Raw genomic sequence first — 16,733 nt, forward strand, 5'->3', positions numbered from 1 at the left:
GCTTATAACAATTATAGAAAAGGTGAAGCAAAGAAAGAGAACTGAATTCTCTATATGTAGTGAGGATTTGCTAATATTCAAAGGTCGGGTTTGTGTCCCGAATGATGAGAGTGTGAAGAAAGCTATCTTGGAAGAAGCACATCATTCTCGTTATACAATACATCCCAGAAGTATTAAAATGTATCAGGACCTGAAGAAAACCTTTTGGTGGAATAATATGAAAAAAGAGGTAGCACTATTTGTATCTAAGTGCCCAATATGCCAGCAAGTAAAAGCTGAACATCAAAGGACCGCTGGGTTGTTGCAGCCTTTACCCGTGGCAAAATGAAAGTGGGAGCACATCTCTATGGATTTTGTCTCTGGCTTGCCTAGAACAAATTCAGGACATGATAGCATTTGGGTCATTGTGGACCGATTGACCAAAGCTGCCCACTTTCTACCGATTCGCACGACGTACACTTTGGATCGAGTGGCCCAGTTGTACATTAAGGAAATCGTGCGGTTGTATGGAGTTCCTATCAGTATTGTATCGGACAGGGATACTCGGTTTACTTCTAAATTTTGGGCTAGACTACAGTCAGCCATGGGGACGAGACTCACCTTTAGTACTGCCTTTCACCCCCAAACTGAAGGACAATCGGAGAGGACCATCCAAACCTTGGAAGATATGCTGAGGGCCTGTGTTATTGACTTTACAAGAAGCTGGGATGACCATTTACCCCTGATTGAGTTTGCTTATAATAATAGCTTCCAAGCCAGTATTCAGATGGCACCATATGAAGCCCTGTATGGAAGGAAATGTAGGTCACCCATCTGTTGGGATGAGGTTGGTGAAAGAAAGCTTTTGGGGCCAGAAATTGTCCAGATAACCACAGATAAAATAGCATTAATTCGTGAAAGGCTCAAGACAGCTCAGAGTCGGCAAAAGAGTTATGCCGATAACCGACGGAGAGATCTTGAATTTGAGGAAGGTGATCGAGTTTTCCTATAAATCTCACCAATAAAAGGCATTATGAGATTCGGCAAGAAAGGAAAGTTGAACCCACGTTACAACGGACCATTTGAAATCTTAGAAAGAATCGGAGGTGTCGCTTATAGACTTGCCTTACCAACCGAATTGGCAAATGACCATAATGTCTTTCATGTATCTTCACTACGAAAATATCAGCCCGACCCATCTCATATCTTGAAAGATGAACCTTTACCGATCAGGAAGGACCTATCTTTCATTGAGCAACCAATTTTGATATTGGATAGAAGAGTACAAGTATTGCACAAGAAGGAGATTCCTTTAGTCCGTGTATTATGGCAGTACCATTCAAGAGAAGAGTCGACTTAAGAACGAGAAAACGATATCAGAGAAAAATATCCCTATCTTTTTCAGTAATTAGGTACATAAATTTAGAGGACTAAATTTCTTTAAGGGGGAAAGAATGTAACAATCTTAAACTTTCAAAAAAAAAAAAAAATTTTAAATACATAACAATTCGTTTGAACATGATGGTCGTTAGGGACCATCGTTACTTTTAAAAGGTTTTGGTTTAAAAGCTTTGTTGCTTCCTTGCTCTTGCCACGTCCACTAGAGGATGTGGGCTTTAGGCGTTTAAAGCGTAAGCTAACGCTCACACCTGTAACGTAATAAAAGAATAAAATAATATATTAGTAGACTTTAAATTCAGAGAGGTGAGGACTCCTACCTTAGAAAACTTATGAGATTTTTCTCTCTGGTCGAAACACAGTGAACTCCTCTCTCTAGCCGAATTTTTATCGGAAGCTCCCTCTCAAATATTTGTATGTAAGTGACATCGTCTTCTTGAAAAATAGTCTGTTTTTAATAAATAGTGATATTTCCGTCCAGGATCATTATTTTATAAGTTTTGTATGTAAGTGACCTCATTGTCTCGAAAAATAATCCATTCTTTTTAAAAATAAAATGAAATAATTATTTCTGCTTATTATCATGAATTTTAGGCGCGATAAATTTTATGCGAACGCGACCTCATTATCTTGAAAAATAATGTTTTTAATAAAATATGTGATATTTTATCTATGTTAGAAATTTTAAATGCTGTAAATTCTTCGAAAAATAAATTTATTTATTTTTCTTGTCTATTGTTAGAAAATTTTATATACTATCAAATTATTAGAAATAAATGTGATATTTCTGCTTTTAGTAAAATTGTGAGATTTCTTTCTACTATTTTTAAATATTTAGACATTGTAAATTTCATGTGCAAATGACTGCCTTATTAACTGAAAATTGATATTTTTGCATTTGATTATAGCATTGTTGTGAAATGTTTATTTACAAATTAACATCCCATAAATTGTGATAATTCCGTATTCTTGAATTTCTATAAGAGTTTTTCTATACATATTAGATTGGCAATTATGCTAGAATGTCTTTACGAACTGCTACCTTTCTAAATTTGAGCCCAAAATATTTGATTGGTTGAAATGTTATTGAAAGTGACTGTTATTAATGGTGTCAGTGAAATTCATATTAATGATTTCAGTGATATGTTGAGTACATGATATTTGTTGTTTTCGAATGTTTAAAGAGATTTAGAAATAATTTAAGTATGCATGTGGACTCATCCGGTTCGCCGGTGAGATATAAGTGGACCTATTCGGGACGCCGGTAGGGATTAAGTAGACTCATCCGGTACGCCGGTGAAGTATAAGTGGATCTGCAGGGATTAAGTGGACCTATTTGGGACGCCGATAGGGATTAAGTGGACCCATTAGGACGCTGATGGGGTATACAGGTGACCTACTTGGGACGCCAGTAGGGTATTTTCTGAAATCTTTTGAATTATGCACTGCCGTTAAAGTGTTATATGCATTTCAATTTTTCGGATTATACTTAATTATGCATTTATTGAAAGTGAAAATGTTGATGCATTTCTATTAATAGATCTCATTTTTTAAAATATTGATATCTTTCAACCATGATTATTTTTAGGATTATGATGATCACTTACTGAGTAGCCAAACTCATCAAACTATGATAAACATTTTTTCAAGATAACTGCGGATTCATTTTGAGTGCTAGTCAAGATCAACCTTGGAAGATTTTGTTGTTGTGCTAGCTTTCTTTATTTACTTTGTAAGACCTCGCCACTGTAAATTTGTCCTATCAAGAGATGTATATTTGTTTTGGAGTGTCACATCTCAAGAATATCTGTATTGAAATTTCTTGGGGTGTGACATTAATATATGTTGTGATCTGTGTATTTATCAAAAAAAAAAAAAGTAAATTTTATTTAATTGATAATTTAATTATTGAGGGTAAATTTAAATTTTTTATAAAAGTACTATAGTATTTTTGGAAGTTAGTTTCCTATAACTTTATTTATAAGATATCATTGTTTTTTAAACAAAATTTCAAGTTTACTATTATGAAGATGACAAAAATACTTTTTATTTTTTAATGATAATTACATATATATATCTTTACTTGATAAACAAAAAAAAACCGCATAGTTATTAAATCTACCATTCACAACTCATTCTAATATTAATCTTTATATTTTGAAAGGTTGTCGATTATAGTATATAATCATAGGAAGTATAATATAATAAGGGAATATATCAATCCAGTACAAGACACATTACATAGCAGGGCATCCACTTTCAATTCTCAAGATGGATAACCGAGTTGTACCACAAGATTCATCTCCACCGTCCATCTCACAGTTGTTTGATTCACGGAAACATTCAAAATAGAGGTACATGTGATAATTTCCCGTTGAAAGTTCATGAGGAATTTTTACATAGACCTTAATTTTAAGAAAATCACAAAAAAAATCCCAATTTCCCAAAACCTCGCCTACATTTTTTTTTCAAATTTTGGGATTTTTTTAGATGAAAATACTTTTTACAATAGGAAACCAGAGTCTCTTTCTCTCTCTAGGAATTTGTAGAACCATTTTTGTCACTGCAAAATAAACAATAATGGTGGGTAATCTGTATACTGTATATACATTAAGAAAAAATAAAAAAAAACTCGAATTTGTTTCAATTTTATTATGTATTTATTCAAAAATGAAATATTAGAGATAAATTTTTGGGATTTTACGAAAAAAATGTATCTCTTGGTTTTGATTTCGCAGAGCGCAGGAGGAGAGAGATAGCCCTGATATTAGCTTCGGTTTGAAGCTTTTTAACCAAAAATACCGTGAAGAATATATTTATGTATTATGGTAATTAAAGTACGGTAATATTCTTTACGATATTTAAATTACCGAAATGTTCATTACGGTACTCGAAGTACGGTAATATATCTTCATACTATTACGTTAGTCCTTCTACCGTAATACATTCAAATGTATTATGGTAGAAAGACTACCATAAATAGTATTTTCGTCCAAAGAATCCCAAAAATACCGTAATACATTCAAAATGTATTACGGTAGAAAGACTACCGTAAATGGTATTTTTGTCAAAAGAATCCTAAAAATTGGAAAAAATGGTGTGGACGAGGTTTTAGGAAGTTGGGGTTTTTTTTGCGATTTTTTTAAAATTAAAGTATATTAACGATAATTTCCCTACATTTTACTACTAAAAGTGAGTTTTAACACTATGCAGCTAATTATTTTTTTTATGCACTCTCCCTCTTCAAATTTTTTTATTTTTTTTATAATATTCATTTAACTGCCTTCCTTTCTTCTTCTTTTTTCTATTTTTTTTTGGTAAATTTAGTGGGAAGGACAGAAATGGAACCACGACACGATAACTGATTCAAGAGAAGCTACCACCACGAAATCAGCCAGATTCCCAACCCTTTTCCTCTCCTACCTTCCATGTTACATGCGATCCCACAGTGGAGCCGAAACAGGAGGAATGAGAAACAAAGATACGAAAAAAGAAACATATCTGAATTTCATTGAAATTTGCCCCATTTGCGAGCTAAGGGACGGTCCATGTTGTGTTTAATTGTGAACCTAATCAATGATTCTGTTTCACTCCAACCCAACGCATTGATAATGACAGTCTCATGATGATCGATACTGGACTAGTTTTCGACCTCCTTAGCCTGGTGGAAAGGGTTCTGTCCTATGTGAGTTTAACACTCAAAAATTAACAATAGAGGTAAGCCTGAGGTTACCACCCTTCTGTCTAATAAATAAAAATAAAGGCAAGCCTGAGGTAAGATAAGCTTACCACCCTTCTGTCTAATGCATAAAAATAAAGGTAGGCCTGAGGTAAGATGAGCTTACCACCCTTCTGTCTAATAGGATGTCAAGAAAGTTGATTTTGACGGTATTTATAATTTTTTCTAAGTTGTTTAACAGAAACGAGAGAGAGAGAGAAAACTGCTAGTATTGAGAGCAGTGCTTTAAAACCTACCTCCGGTGAGCCAATTTGGATTACTTGAATAGGGTGATTTGGATTGGTTTGTTTTAAAACCCGGAGATTTTTTATTCGGATTGCCGATCTGGATGTGGAAACCAAATCAATTTTTAGATAGTATGGTTTCCAGTCCAATTCCCAACTAAACCCTGTTTCCATTTTTTTTTTCTCTTTGCTTTAAGCTTATCTAATGTTGTTCTCAATCCTCTCCGAACCCTTAATTATATTCAGTTATTTTTTTAAAAAATTTCTAGATCACCATTTCGAATGATTCAATAACAAATGGGATTGTATACAATTAGACCATTTATCTTTGAAATAAGGACGTCATAATTATTTAGTTTGAGAAAATTTCTTTTGAAATTTGAGCTTGGTCAATAGAATTAATGCAATCATCTAAATTCACATCCAACCACATAAAAAAACCTACTTCTTATGGTGATTTACCAAAAAAAGGTGACTATAAATGTAAAGGACCTGATTTCTATGCGGCCAAGCCCGCATATATAGAAATGCAAGCCTCGTAATGAATCTATCTTTGAGATAGATTTTAAGACTTTAATTTTTAAGGACATGTAATCTCTAACATGGAGACCATGGATATGAATAAATAAATAAATAAGTTTTAAAAACTAGAAATAATAATTTTAATAAGAAAACATTTGAACCGTAAGTTTCCATTGTTTTTAGATGGAACACCTACTTGCATTCATCTTTGAGATGGATGCTTTACATTTTTTGGTCCGCATATGTCAAAATACGGTCCAGCATGCATGAAACAACTTTCCAAATGTAAAATATTTAAAGTCATTATCAGCATCACCATAGCTTTTTTTCAATTAATTGGGGATGGCTACATACTTCAAGGTTCTCCATTCTGCTCTATTAAAAGTCATATCCTTAGAGAGACCATAAGTGCCCATATCTTTTCAGACTACTTCCGAACATGTCTCTTTTAGCCTAAATGTAAAATATTTAAAATAATATTCAAATAATAATAATAATGCATGGTTGAATTGAAATTTCTTATCATCAATGAATCCCAAATTAGGAACCAGGATCCTGCATAGAGCGTCCTAGTGTTTCGCCATATGATGTGAATGGCATTTCCCTCTTTTCATCATATGTGATGCTAATAGGGTCATTTTTTTCCACTTGACAATGGAGGTGTTATTTTTGAAAAGTTGTGGGTAATGGAGAATCTACACTTTTCTGATATGATAAATGATTTGGTGACTACCTTTTCAAATACCTTTTCCCTGATGTGGTCTCTAAAGTCTCAAACACACAAGCTACAGTAAAAGACGCTAGTGGGGATGCTCATACTAACATTGTTTGGTCTATTTATGAGAGGTATATGAGAATAATTGATATTTTTATCTATGGGTATCAAACCTTATTGGACATGTTAAACAATATCCAACTTTTCCCTAATCTACAGGATGATGTGATCTGGGACCTTACTACCTCGGGGGATTTTACGGTTAAGTCAGCATATGCTCTTATCATCTGCGATCGATATAGACAACTGGATCCAAGACTTTCTTAGATAAAGAAACTCCATGTTCCGCTTAAAGTTTAGTTGTTTCTATGGACACTTTGTCAAGACAAGCTAGCCACTGTAGATAACTTAATGAAGCACGGGTTCATTATACCCAATGTTTGCATTTTGTGCAAAGCTAGCAATGCAACAGCCTAACATTTATTCCTCTTCTACCCTTTAATTCCTGATCTTTGGAATTGGGTTCTCCAATGTTTCAACTTATCTATTCCAATTCGAAAATTTTGCAGATTTTTTATCTCTTCATGGTTATCCCTTTGTATCCCAAATGTGGGTAATATATTTTGACGTTCTTTATGGATAAGCGTCATTTGGAGTGTGTGGAAGAAGGGAAACTAAAGAATGTTTAAAGGAATCTCCATTGATTTTGCTATGCTAAAATCTAACATTTTAGCCTTAGCAACAAATTAGTTTTTTTCTCACAAAGATGGTGGCCCTACACCAAATAGACTTATCATTAACAGCCCCTTAGCAATCGCGACTAGGCAACATGAGATCTACCGAAGAGCTACTGTTTGGTCCCCTCCTCATTTATACTCAATCAAATTGAACTTTGATGACAGCAACTTTGGCAATCCAAGAGCAACAAGCTATGGTGGGTTGATTAAAAATCATTTGAGTCATGTCTTGTGCTCATAGTCATGTCCATGTCATATTACTACCGCTAATGAAACGGAGGCTAGAGGTCTCCTGGAGGATTTGAAACTTCTTTCACGGTAGGAAGGGCATATGATTATTGAAGGAAATTTGGCAAATGTCATAGCTTGGTACCATGAAGAATTTAATGTTCCATGGAGCGTTAGAGTATCGTTTCATGCGATTAGGATCATCCTTTCTTCTTTCAATGCTAACTTGCATCATTGCTATCGTGAGGTGAATGAAAAGGCCTATGCCTTAACCAAAAGAGGAACAAACTCCACCTCTCTACTTGTCAATTTTTTCTGACGCTTCCACTTCTTTATTTCCTGTATATCTTGTATCTTTTTATTTATTTAATAGAAAGGTTGTGTTAATGTTCAAAAAAAATGGAGACCGCCAAAATTCTAGGTCTTCGCCTTAGGGGCTTAGCTTCAACCTTATTGGTAGTACATGGAGTGCTCAGAGGTGACCACCCTCTTGAGTATGATAATCTTTGATTACGTTTCTAATCCTTATTGGCCAGGGTTTCTTGGTGAATTGCCATCAAAGTTTAATTTCACCCTTTCAAAATTTGTGGCGGTGATTGTAGCTAATTACCAAATGAAAGACCTACATTCATCTAGTATTTATATTAAATAGATAAATAAAAATAACAATTACCACAAGCTTCTAATAATATGGTCGTAATCTGTCATTACATGCGACTCTTTCTACTGTATAATAGAAAGAACAAAGCTTTTACACATTTTCATTAATCCATGAAAAGAAATCTATATAGACACATAGATGATGAACCCATACATCTCAATCGGAAAAGAATCGATAGAAAAAAAAAAAATTAGAATTGATCAATATGTTTCTTGAAACAAACAAAACAGAAAATAAAGATAAAACCTCAATTATGGATCAAATAAGCCCTCTCGAGGGCTTGCTTAAGAATAAAAAACAGAAATCTCATGAAAATACCATAGAATAAAGTTTGATCGGAGATTCCATAGATATCCCATTCCAAAAAATATATAGTTCAAAATAATGGGGACGTTTTTCAAAGATTGGGTGTAATTACTAATTTATGATCTGGTATGTACATAATGAAAATTTCATTCTCGATTTTACGAGAATTTTTATGAAAGCATATAACACAGGGACACGCACAGAATTAAAGAATGTGATTAATTATGAAGGCCGGTCAGTGGGGATTGATACCATAACAAGATATGATTGAATATTTGTCAAAATACAACTTCACAAAACCACTTTTTATGAATCAGCGGCATAGCTCTTTAGGCTTGCTTTGAAGACGGCCTCAAATTCAGCAGCCCAGGCACAAGTCCAGTTATGATGTTAGTTGCAGTTGTCACCAAAATAGTATGTAAGACCATTCTTTTTACGCTTCCATCAGATCAACGCTTTCGATGTTGGTGCACGTTCAGAAAACATAATTCTTGACATCTTTTCCGTCTTCCCATTTCAACGATATCTCTAGTATGATACGGAAAATGTAGCATCCAGAAAATCATCAATGAGTGGAAGCTTCACTCTTTGGTCAAGAATCATTGTCGAATTGTCACCATTTTGAGGCTTATGATTCAAGCATTGGACATGACAGATTAGTCATCCATCATGCAGTGGACTCCATATCAGATCATCACTTTCAATGTATTTTCCTAGACTTTGTGACCATCTCTGTGTAGAAATGAAGTCTCCAAAGGGTCGCATTATCCTGAAACACCAATCACAACACTACGAATAATTTCTATCACCAAATAACGAACATTTCTTTTAATTATGACCTCCTTTACAAGATCATGTATCCAAACACTACGGAATGAGGGTCCTTTCATCACAAAACAACAAAAACGAACATTTTTCATAATTCTCACCTCCATTTCGAGATCAACTTGTATGTCCTCACTTTCTGTTGATGCTTTTTTCGGCCTGAGGATTTCGATAAGTCGGTACAGGTTATCACAAGGTAGCTTTCGAATGCGGTGGCAGAGTTCAACCTTCTCATCAAAAAACATGGGCCTGCACATATGCAACACCAATAGAACGTGCATTTCAGAGGTTTCTTATGTAAAAAATCTACAGAAAAAATAAGCTTAAAATAAGAAAAGTATTAGAATTCAAATGTTTCAATATTACTTGATAGGTAAAACCTGAATGATGCAAAGGCATTCCAAGGCACTAGGAAGCGGTAGCAATGCCAACATAGTTTCCATGAGAGAATCTGTGGGAACAAGGTTCGAGAGAACAGTAGTTCGTTGGAAACTAAATTACAAAATTTTATTGGCCACATCAAATCATGGCTATCATGTGGTAGATGGTTCGTTTGGTAGCCTCATGTGCCCCCTCCATACCCTTATAAATACAGCTGATGGCAAGACTTTCATCTTCAAATACCATTATACGATCTTGTAGGGGGTCTCAGAAATACAACTGATGATGTCATGTGTGTCCAGAACTGATAGAATGAGCCCATGGCAACTTTCGCATTATCCTCAGACCTACCAAGTCAGGCAAGTTTACCATAGTAATTTTCTCTCTTCTAAGGATTTGCACATTGAAAAGTTCAGTGCGAAGCAGTTAGCCCCACAAATTCTTACCCAATCATATGTTTTCCCCGTGAGATTCAAAATGTTAGCATGGCAATAATTTTGTTCTAGACTCAGGCCCATCCACCATTATTCTCATGCCTTCCAACTAAAATCAGCATACAATAGATTAATGGAATTTACAGCACACGGTGTCGAGTGCATATGACAAAAGGATATATGCAAATCTTCTACCTAGTAGTAGAGAATGGGCTGGGGTCTTGGCGGTAGTACTGCCAGGCCCTATGATGAAGTCTCATACACCATTCTCACCAAAGGGTAGGGACCCAAATCCCCACTGACTTGCCTTTTTTTTTTTTTTTCTTTTCTAGCCAGTGGTTGACTCATTATCTATAACATGTAACCACAAATATGTGGTCACACATCCACAAGCACTAAAGAAGCATCTGTGTACTTCACCACAACTGATGCATTTTGTGATTTCAACAATACAATTCCTTCAGTGCCTGTAGGTCCAATTTGGCCAGTATTCAGTCTCTAAGTAGTGCCTTACTGTCGGTCCAATTTGGCCAGTATTCAGTCTCTAAGTGGTGCCTTATTAAGTCGTTAATCAAAGTGGGCAGCAAAGTTTTGATGAACCTGTTAGTCAATGCAGTCGTTGTTAGTTACTTCCTAAGGTTGACGTCCAAGGAGTCCCATGTAGGCCCTCCATGTCTAATTCAGCTTTCCGAGCTTGATGGTCGACTGGTTAGAGACCTTGCTCTGAAATGGAAATCGGAAGGGTAATGGCCGAAAATGGTCATGTCAAGGCGCCAGCCCTAGACATATTCCCTGTGCCCGGTTTCGCTGTTTCATCAGTTCTGGGACACAATAGCTCAGATTTGTTGGCCAGGTTTGTGGAAGTCTACCAAGGGAAATATCACTTGGGAGTCTTTAGTGCTTTGACCCCAAAGGTCAAAGGGGCAAAGCAACTCAAGGACTTCATGCCAATTAGCCTGCTTATTACAAAATTCTAGCTTAAGTATTAGTCATTTGCCTTGGGCAGGCCCTAGGATTTGGTGTCAACTTCACACGGTACGTTTGTAAAGAATTGCCAAACATTGGATGCAATGAACCAAAAGTCGGCCACCCAGCCGCCTAGGCGGACGTTTTCAAAAAACGCTTAGGCGTGATCAAGGCGGTCTATATTAGGCAGAAAAAGCTAGGCGTCTGCCTAGGCAGTGTAAAAGGCAGGCGCCTAGGTGCTGCCTTGAAAATATCGTAATTAATTTATAATTTCCATATAACAATAATTATTAATTTATTGGTAAACTAAAAGATAGTATTTCGAAATTATTAATTTATTGAAAATGCTTTTTACATGTAACATTAATTATTAATTATTGATAAACCAAAATAAAGTATAAATTCATAATTATTAATTTATCGAAAATACTTTTTGCTTGTAATATTAATTATTAATTTATCGGAAAATCAAAAAACTAGTACTAATTCGTTTACTAATTTATCAAAAATTCCTTTTGCATGAGATAGTAATTAATTTATTGGAAACCCAAAAATAATTACGAAAAAAAATTTGCATGTAACATTAATTATTAATTTATTGAGAAATCAAAACAATAATATTAATTTGTAATTACTAATTTATCGAAAATACCTTTTGCATGTGATAGTAATTAATTTATTAGGAACCCAAAAATAATAACTATGAAAATTCTTTTTGCACGTAACATTAATTATTAATTTAGTAGGAAACAAAAAAAACTAGTATGAATTCGTAATTACTAATTTATCGAAATGCTTTTTGCATGTGATAGTAATTAATTTATTGGGAATCCAAAAATAATAACTACGAAAATGTTTTTTGCATGTAACATTAATTATTCATTTATTGGGAAACCAAGAAATAATATTAATTCATAATTACTAATTTATCAAAACTGGCTTTTGCATGTAATAGTAATTAATTTATTGAGAAGCCAAAAATAATAACTACAAAAATGCTTTTTGCATGTAACATTAATTATTAATTTATTGGTAAAACAAAACAATAGTATTGATGCGTAATTATTATTACATAGTATATACAATAAATGGGGGGAGGCATAGGGGATCCAACTTAAAAAAAAAAAAAACAGTAGTCGCCTTTGGGTCTGGGCGGCCGCCTTAACACCTAGGTGGCCTTGACCCCCCATCGCCTAGGCAGCCACCTTTGCCTTCTTGAACATGGATTGGAGGGCGTGTTGATCGCCCATGAAGCGATCTACTCCTGGCAAGCTTGGTGTTTGAGCTAGACGCAGAGAAGGCTTATGATCACAATGATTGGGTCCTTTTGGACCATGTTCATGGTCGCATAGGTTTCAAGAGTAGGTGGAGAAACTGAATCTCCGGTCGTATTCGATCACCTCACTTATCCGTCCTCATCAATGGAAGCCCCCGTGGATACTTCCCCTTGTCCAGGAGCCTCTGTCAAGGACATCCCCTTTCTCCTTTCCTTTTTGTGATTGTTTGGGATACAGTCAATAAATCTATCTCAAATCCATAAAATCACAATCTCCTTAAAAGTCTCTAACCCTCTTCCTAGTACACCTAAATTTACCAATTTATAGCATGCTGATGGCACATTTGTGTTTTGTGATGCGGATCTTTAGTAAATGGACAACCTATGATCAACTGCAGGATGTTTCGAGTTATTGAGGAGGCTTAAAATTAACCTAGCCAAGACTGAGATGAGGGTATTTGTGTGAACCATAACGACAGGCGAATGCTGGTGAAGCACCAAGGTTATGGGATTGACAGCTGGCCCTCTAACTACAATGGGCTCCAACTCTACCTTGGCAAGTCAAAGAAAAGATCATCAGATAAGGTTGGGGAAAAATTTGAGAGAAGGTAGACTGATTGGAAGGCCAGCTAGATGTCACTAGAGTGACAGATAATGCTAATCAAAGTTGCTCTCTCCAATATCCCGATGTTCGATATGTCCCTCTTCAGGATGCCCATAGCTATCCAGAAGTGACTCTGCGCATGACGAGAGATTTCTTACGACCAAGGATTCCAATCTTCTAAGGAATCTCTCTCATGTCCTATTAAGGATTGAGATCCTAAGTTATAAGGGTTCCAGATTCCCTACCATTGTTATATCGTATAGCAAAGATATATTATATATATGTATATAACAGTGTATTCTAGCATTCTAGCATAGTATAACAGTGCCTACCATATAGGTATACAACTATGGGTTATGTTAGGGTATTGATAATATACGAGTACTACGAAAATACTCAAGATTTTTGGTTTGTAATCCAAATTTTTTGAGTAATGATATTTTTTGTCACTAAGAGGGGTAGGATAGATATTTCTGTACGAAATTAGCGGCATTTTACTAGTGGTTAAGAAGCAATCATTGCTTCATGTGAGTGATGTCACATCTCATATAGATGATATTATCCTCCACTATAGTTAAAAAATGCTTCTCTTTCTATTAAGAATTTCTATTTTACCACTGATTAATTATCTAAAATACACCTAGACAAAAAAGTTACTACATTGTAGGGTAAAGGTATCAAACATCCAAAAATGTTGAGTACCTTAAGGAAATACTCATAAGAATGAATACCCTAACATAACCATATAACAATATCTTGTATAGTTATAAATAGTAAAGTAAAATATAGTAGCATATAAGCATATGGTACAATACAGTAGACTATATACAGCATAGAATCGTAGCATGGTATAGCAGTATATTATCGTACTGTATTACCACCCAAGTCCCAGTTAAACTCACCACCTTCATTCTCACTAACACTTTCAAAACAATTGACTCTTTCCAAAATTGGTAGGGCCCTCAAAAAAGTACATATTATACTACAATACTAGTTAAGTGCTCAAAGGGGCCTCGATTTTTAACTTCATGAGCTCCTATATAATTTATCATTCAAACACGATTAAGCTTGTATCAAGCTCCCCACATATTGAGATCGAGATCCTTGGATTCCAAGGTAAACGGATCGTAGTCCCTACTATAGAGAGCTCCCGCCTGTCACTATCCCGTAATCCCAATCCTAATACGGGTCTGATTCGACCTCAATCCCGGTAACTATAGTCAAAATAGCCACCTTTGGAACCAAGTCATTCAAGAAAAATATGGTCCTGATCAGTCAAGTTCACTAACAAGGTTCGTGCAAGTGCATGAGTGTCCGGCGCATGAAGGGAATCATTACAATCAATGAAGATTTCATTTGGCGGTTCACCACAGTCAAATCATGGCTAAGACAGAATATCATATAAGACAGTGGAGGGACCTTTGGGCTGGGGATGGCAGTCTTCAAAGGCTGTTCCCAAGCCTCTTTTCCATTGCTTAGACCCCAATGCTTTGATTTCAAGGTCCTATATTGTGCTTGGAGGACAGCTTGTTTGGCCACCAAAGTTTGGGATGAACTTTCATGATCCAAAGGCATCTCTATTGACAGCACTGCTTGAATTCGTTAACAACCATTTCATTCCCCTAATGGGTGCGGAAAACACTTCAAGTCCCCCAGTTGTCAGGTAATTTCTCAGTCTCCTCAGTGCATACTGTTTCTTCCAATAGCGCTTCTGCCAATCCTAATAAGGCTCGTATCACATCCGTCTCCCCGAAGAACCAAACGCTTAACTGGCTGGTTCTCTCAAAAAGAGCATACCGTCGATCAGATCCAAAGAAAAGGGTATCCTCTACCAAACCACTGTGTAATGTGCAAAGATGATTTGGAGACAATAGAACTGAGCGAACATGACCTCAAAATGCCCAGCAACTATTCATTGCCTCTCTTGCTCCTTGCACAGCAGCGAGGCTGTTCCTTTGGTGATCTACAATGTTGGCATCATTTTGGTCCCTGTGGATCACATAACTCCCAAATGGGGAAGCTTTGGAAGGAAATAGGGTTAAAAGCTTTCAAATACAAGATAAGAGCCATGGTGGTGTTGCTGGCTCACAGTTGCAAGGAGTTTTCGAGGTGATCTAGCTCAGATGTTATGCTCCCATGGAAGCAAATAGTCCATTTACCCACTAGGGTAAAACCCAATCTAAGAGTAATTTAGGATCCCAAATTTTGGGGATGTGAGCTCTTCAACCCATAGACTAACCTCAAAAAAGAAAAATTCCCAATCACACTCTCTATGTAATTGAAAAAAAGAAGTCTCAAGATTCAACATACACCATCCATTTTTTAGGGCAAGATCCAAGTGTAAAAAAACTTTATTTCAAATTTTCTCTTATGAAAATAATTATCTAGTGATTCTTGGGTAGTTTCGTAAATTTTAGATTCAAAAGATATCTCAAGTAGTTCTTCTGCCCAAGGGAGTAGATGGAAAGTGTGCTCCTGATGTAGCATACCATAGTAACTCTTTTGTCAAAAATTGGGGTATATTCTGGTATGCCAAGCCAGTGGCAATAAATAGCTTGGGTGTTTGGTTGGTCAGTCCACCCACCAGAGTCATAAAAACTTAATTTTGAAAGTTGCTTCTTGGGCAACCCAGGCAGGTCGGAGGTGGGATGTTTGTTTACATATAGTTTGGGGGACAGTCTCCTCTTTCATTCAGGTTCTATTGGGATCAGACGCTCCACCAAGGTAGAGGTAACTGCCCTTCTAGAGAATCTGAAACTTTTCGATCATGGCTGTGGTCCCTCCTTCAGATGGAACGAGACTCCAAAAGAGCGATTCAATGGGCTTTGAAAGAAGCCCCTCCCCCCAGTACCTGGATGTTTGATCAAATATTGAAACTAACCGACAGCATACTACTTCCCTACCATATACATGGCTAGTGGTGACTTCAGATGCCATCACCTTAGCAAAGGGACAATCAGCAACACCTGTGTCATTACTAGGCCTGTCTCCAAACATGAAAATCTTGCCATTTTTCTTCTTACTGTAAAAAGCTCAAGGTTTCAAAAAACGGTCCGCTCACCTCTGTAAAAAGCCCAAGAAACCTCTGACCGCACACCTAGACTTGGGCGCCCCATTCTGGAAGGCTGCACCTGGGCGGGCCAGGCAGGCTCCCAGTTCTGGGCAGGCGTCCAGGGACGTGGGCCTTTTTTCGATTTTTAAATATGCCCAAAAGGATAAAGTTTTGACCCCTAAAAAGGTTTAAATAGGTTATGGGGGCTATTTTCAAACCCCCCAAAGTTAAAAGAACACTTCCATAAGCCCTCAAGTTCTTAGCTATACTTATTTTTGAGAATCAAAAGTATGTTTTGTAGCTTGAAGAAGCTCCCTAAACTTTTTTTTTTCATTGGAATTATTTTTTAAGGTGCTATTGGAGATATTAGAAGACTTTTGAGGTGATTAGTAGCTCGATTGAGGTCGCAAACATCAAAGATGGAATATGGAGAGTTGGAGACTATTACTAATACATAGCCTATTAGACTTTTACTTTTTTAAAAATTTTGTATAGTTTGAATTTTGAATAAGCTTATTCTCAACATGCGATAAGTCACATGTTTGTATATAAAAGAATATGTTATAACATTTTCAAATGTAATAAATTACAAACTTGACACAAATATATGCATATATGTACATTTGGACAGGACATATATGTATATATCTAAAGAATTTGTACCACCAGGCACCTGAGGTTGTGGG

The 16,733-nt window shown here is 36.0% G+C and overlaps 1 protein-coding gene across 10 annotated transcripts in view; it reads right to left on the reverse strand.

Annotated features, from left to right (window-relative positions):
* Positions 1-8,714: 8,714 nt before the first annotated feature.
* Positions 8,715-16,733, reverse strand: part of LOC18438711 (uncharacterized) — a 34,482-nt gene continuing 26,463 nt past the window's right edge. For 5 of the 10 annotated variants that reach the window (XM_006848896.4, XM_088870977.1, XM_088870980.1 and 2 more), the window contains 2 exons: positions 9,439-9,583; positions 8,715-9,278 (listed from right to left, as the gene is read on the reverse strand). In XM_006848896.4, coding sequence (XP_006848959.2) covers positions 9,210-9,278; positions 9,439-9,583 — 214 coding nt within the window. In that variant the 3' untranslated portion in view covers positions 8,715-9,209. Of the gene's footprint in view, positions 9,299-9,438; positions 9,584-16,733 lie in introns of all 10 variants that reach the window. The other 5 variants (XM_088870973.1, XM_088870976.1, XM_088870979.1 and 2 more) reach the window with 1 other exon arrangement.

This window comes from Amborella trichopoda, chromosome 6 (assembly GCF_054954075.1).
Source record: "Amborella trichopoda isolate Santa Cruz 75 chromosome 6, AtrichopodaSantaCruz75HAP2 v2.0, whole genome shotgun sequence".
Taxonomy (NCBI): domain Eukaryota; kingdom Viridiplantae; phylum Streptophyta; class Magnoliopsida; order Amborellales; family Amborellaceae; genus Amborella; species Amborella trichopoda.